The sequence below is a fragment of the Lathyrus oleraceus genome, chromosome 5 (genome assembly GCF_024323335.1).
Source record: "Lathyrus oleraceus cultivar Zhongwan6 chromosome 5, CAAS_Psat_ZW6_1.0, whole genome shotgun sequence".
Taxonomy (NCBI): Eukaryota; Viridiplantae; Streptophyta; class Magnoliopsida; order Fabales; family Fabaceae; genus Lathyrus; species Lathyrus oleraceus.
Window position 1 is genome coordinate 321,592,148 of NC_066583.1, and position 3,284 is coordinate 321,595,431.

Sequence of the window (3,284 nt, forward strand, 5' to 3'; positions counted from 1 at the left end):
ATGTTTCTTGTTAGAGCTGTTCAACTAGTATTTTAATAGAATTATATTTATGCCTAGTTGCTTACACCAATCAATTTACTTGGGTACGTATGAAATTCAAGTTTGAGATTGAAGTGCCGTGGACAAAGTCAATGATTTTTTATACTAAAGTCAATGATATATTGTTGAAGAATACATTAGGTGAAAAGAACAAACACATAAATCTAAAGTGCAGAAAATGCTAATAATTCTTTGGAGTGAACATAGTATATATCATATAGCTATACATAGTATGAGCAAGAAGGGGCTCAAAGAATAGAATCAAAGTACAAGAAGAACTGTATGTGTTTCAAAGAGCTGATGGAATGGAACACCTAATCCTCCATCCCTTTATTATTCAAAATCTAAATTATCATAAGGAAACCATAAAAGAGCAAAACAAGTATTAATATTACAACTATGACACATCCTCTACTAATTAACATAGTACTAATGAATTCATAGCCTGAGCTTGAACTTACAACTACTGTCTGAAATGCTAATATCATTATCAGCACCAATGCTATCCACCACAACCTCACACCTAACACGAAACTTTACTCTAAACAGCTTCAACTTACCAATCTTAACCCTCACATTCTGATTCACCTTAATATTAAGGGGTAACTTACCTTCCTCTTGCAGCTGCTGCTGCAGAGTATTTACTAAACCAGATGCATCCTGTGTTTGACCCGTTAAAGGCAGATTAAGAACGGTTATATTCCGATGACCCTGATAGAAATTCGGCAAAGTCCCTTCACACAATTCTGTTTCTTTATACCAAGCACTTATATTGCTTCCACTTACATAGTATATTCCAATCTTCTTGTTTGGGTTTCTAGCAATTACTGTTACATCGAAGGTAACAAAAAGATTGTTATTATCAGAAAGATTGAACTGAGTTATTCTCAATCTGTCTACTGAGTATTTAGGAAGCTTTGGCCTAAAAGCAAGGTAAAGTGTTCCAATGGTGATGGATATTGCAATAACAAGAATCAGCAATATGGTGAAGGTACAGCACAGGAGCCTGCAGCAGCAACTTCTTTTCTTCTTTGGTGGCTGGGAGTGCCTCACTGGAAAGTGACGTTTCGGAATAGGTGGATCACGTCTATCGGATTTTGAAGTGTTTCGAGGATACAAAGGAATAGTTGGTTTGGTTTGCGACTCCAAATCATTAGCAGGGTGAATTCTCTGATGATCTGTCATCATATTTTTTTATCAGAAAAGTTGGCTCAAGAAAAAGTATGTGTGATCAATGCAAAGGTTTGACAGAGTTTGTTGTTATATAGGTAAATTAGTATTCAATAGTGTGTAGCAACAAAGTGGGTGGGAACATGAATACGTATAGAATAGAAGGAAGGAGCAGGTCATTGCATATATGGAGGCTTGAAGCTTTCTCATGTTTGACTTTAATGGTTAAGAGGGTCACTATCAAGTTCTATATTGTATGATAAAAGGTATGATTTTCAATCAATTGTGCCAAATATATTTTAAAGTTAATTGTTTATAATTCTAATGAAAATGTCGAATTCTATCCAAATAACTGTATTCAACTATTTTTAGCTTGGAATTGAAATACTAGTAATTATATTCCTTACATATCATTGATGCATTTTCTGTGGAAAACATTTATCTATTCTATGAAGAATAGATTTTTGAAACATTTGAATAAAGTGTTAAGTGCAAGTCTTGGATAGTGAATTGAAAGAATTTTTTAATTTTCACATAGTAGATGTTTCACCTGTTTCAATTGTTTATAGAGTGAAGGTAGTTTTATTGGAATGTGTCCCAAGAGTATAGAAATTTGTACAAACTGAAGAAGAGGCTATGTCAATAATTAACACCAAGTCTGAGTTGAACAATAGAATATCTGAGTTATTTTATCTTAGGTACTTCCTGAGATTTTTACTTAGCACCCCTATAGTTGTATCTCCCACCCCTACTTTTTTTTCTTCATTATTCTTTCTTTACTTTACTCGTATCATAATTTACATTTCAAATGTTATACACACTCAAATTCTCTTTTTGATCCCAAAAATCTAGTACAAGGCATAAATATGCAATAGAAGAAATTGTGAACTGCATACTGCATATGATAGGTTAAAGAAAAATGTGGTAGCATTTTTTCTGTATATTCCATATTAATGGAAGATGCAGTATATACCGTATTTCGTCACACCTATATTAATAGAAGATGCAGTATATACCGTATTTCCCTTTATTTGATTTTAAATTTACTGAGAGTATTTGAAGACCAAAATAAAAAATCTCGATCAAGAGGGTATTTGAAGACCAAAATAAAAAATCTCGATCAAGAGGTTAAAACAATGTTTAATATATTTCACTGTACTATACTAAAGGTCTAATCAAGGTGGATGTGATACTTACAAGATCAACAAACAATATTCTTAAAATGATGAAAAAGAATCCATCTATTACACTTGCTTCTCATAAAATTATGAATGGTATATAATTATCTATATATTGTCTATGTTAAGAAATTATGTTTATGTTGTTTATGTCTATATTGAGAAATAATAAAATAGAAGTTGTTACAATACATTAATAGAACATTCATACATCATAAGTCATAAAGACAACATCATGTCATAAAACAACTAGTAATGAAACTACAAGGCATATATTAAACTGGCCCACCACGTGCAAGATGTTTAATCTTCGCTATGTTTGTATATGCTTTGATCATGTGGATTTATGTGCTTGCAGGTATAATCAAGAAGTGATCTAAGATGATGAAACTTATGGACGGGTAGTCAATCTATAGTTGTTTAGATTTGATGATGACATGGTTTTGATGATGACAATACTTAAAGTTAAGCAAAGGCTTAAGTTAGCTCAAACAGTCAAAGATGCACATGATTTGATGATGACATGGTTGATGTATCTATCCTCTCGAATCAAGATAAAGAAATTTGTTCTAAGTCAACACTGTAGTCCAACTACTCTCAAATGAAGACTTAAGATTTACGATCACTGGTGGTTTAAACTTTCAACATCTCAGATGATGGTAAATAACATGGAAAAATATCAAGCCTCGTCAAGAAGACCCAAGGTGCTTGTGTGATGCTAAAATCGAAGATAATGATACCAAGACTTGAAACTTTAGAGTGTGAATAGAGAAATTGTGAAAGCTCGTTTGATCATGTTCGTCTGAGTGATAAGTGTATTGTAATGACTCGAGGGCATTTCTGGAAGTATTATAACTAAATCACACACACTTAAAACATTTCACTTTTTAATTAAAA

The 3,284-nt window shown here is 32.4% G+C and overlaps 1 protein-coding gene across 1 annotated transcript; it reads right to left on the reverse strand.

Moving 5' to 3' along the window:
• Window positions 1–235: 235 nt before the first annotated feature.
• Window positions 236–1,385, reverse strand: LOC127084328 (NDR1/HIN1-like protein 6). Its single transcript, XM_051024753.1, has one exon. It carries the CDS (start codon window positions 1,225–1,227, stop codon window positions 478–480), a length of 750 nt encoding a protein of 249 aa, XP_050880710.1. The 5' UTR covers window positions 1,228–1,385; the 3' UTR covers window positions 236–477.
• Window positions 1,386–3,284: the final 1,899 nt, after the last annotated feature.

Bases quoted from the DNA above. Each gene is read 5' to 3' on its own strand.
- LOC127084328 (XM_051024753.1), bottom strand. From the start codon at position 1,227: ATGATGACAGATCATCAGAGAATTCACCCTGCTAATGATTTGGAGTCG.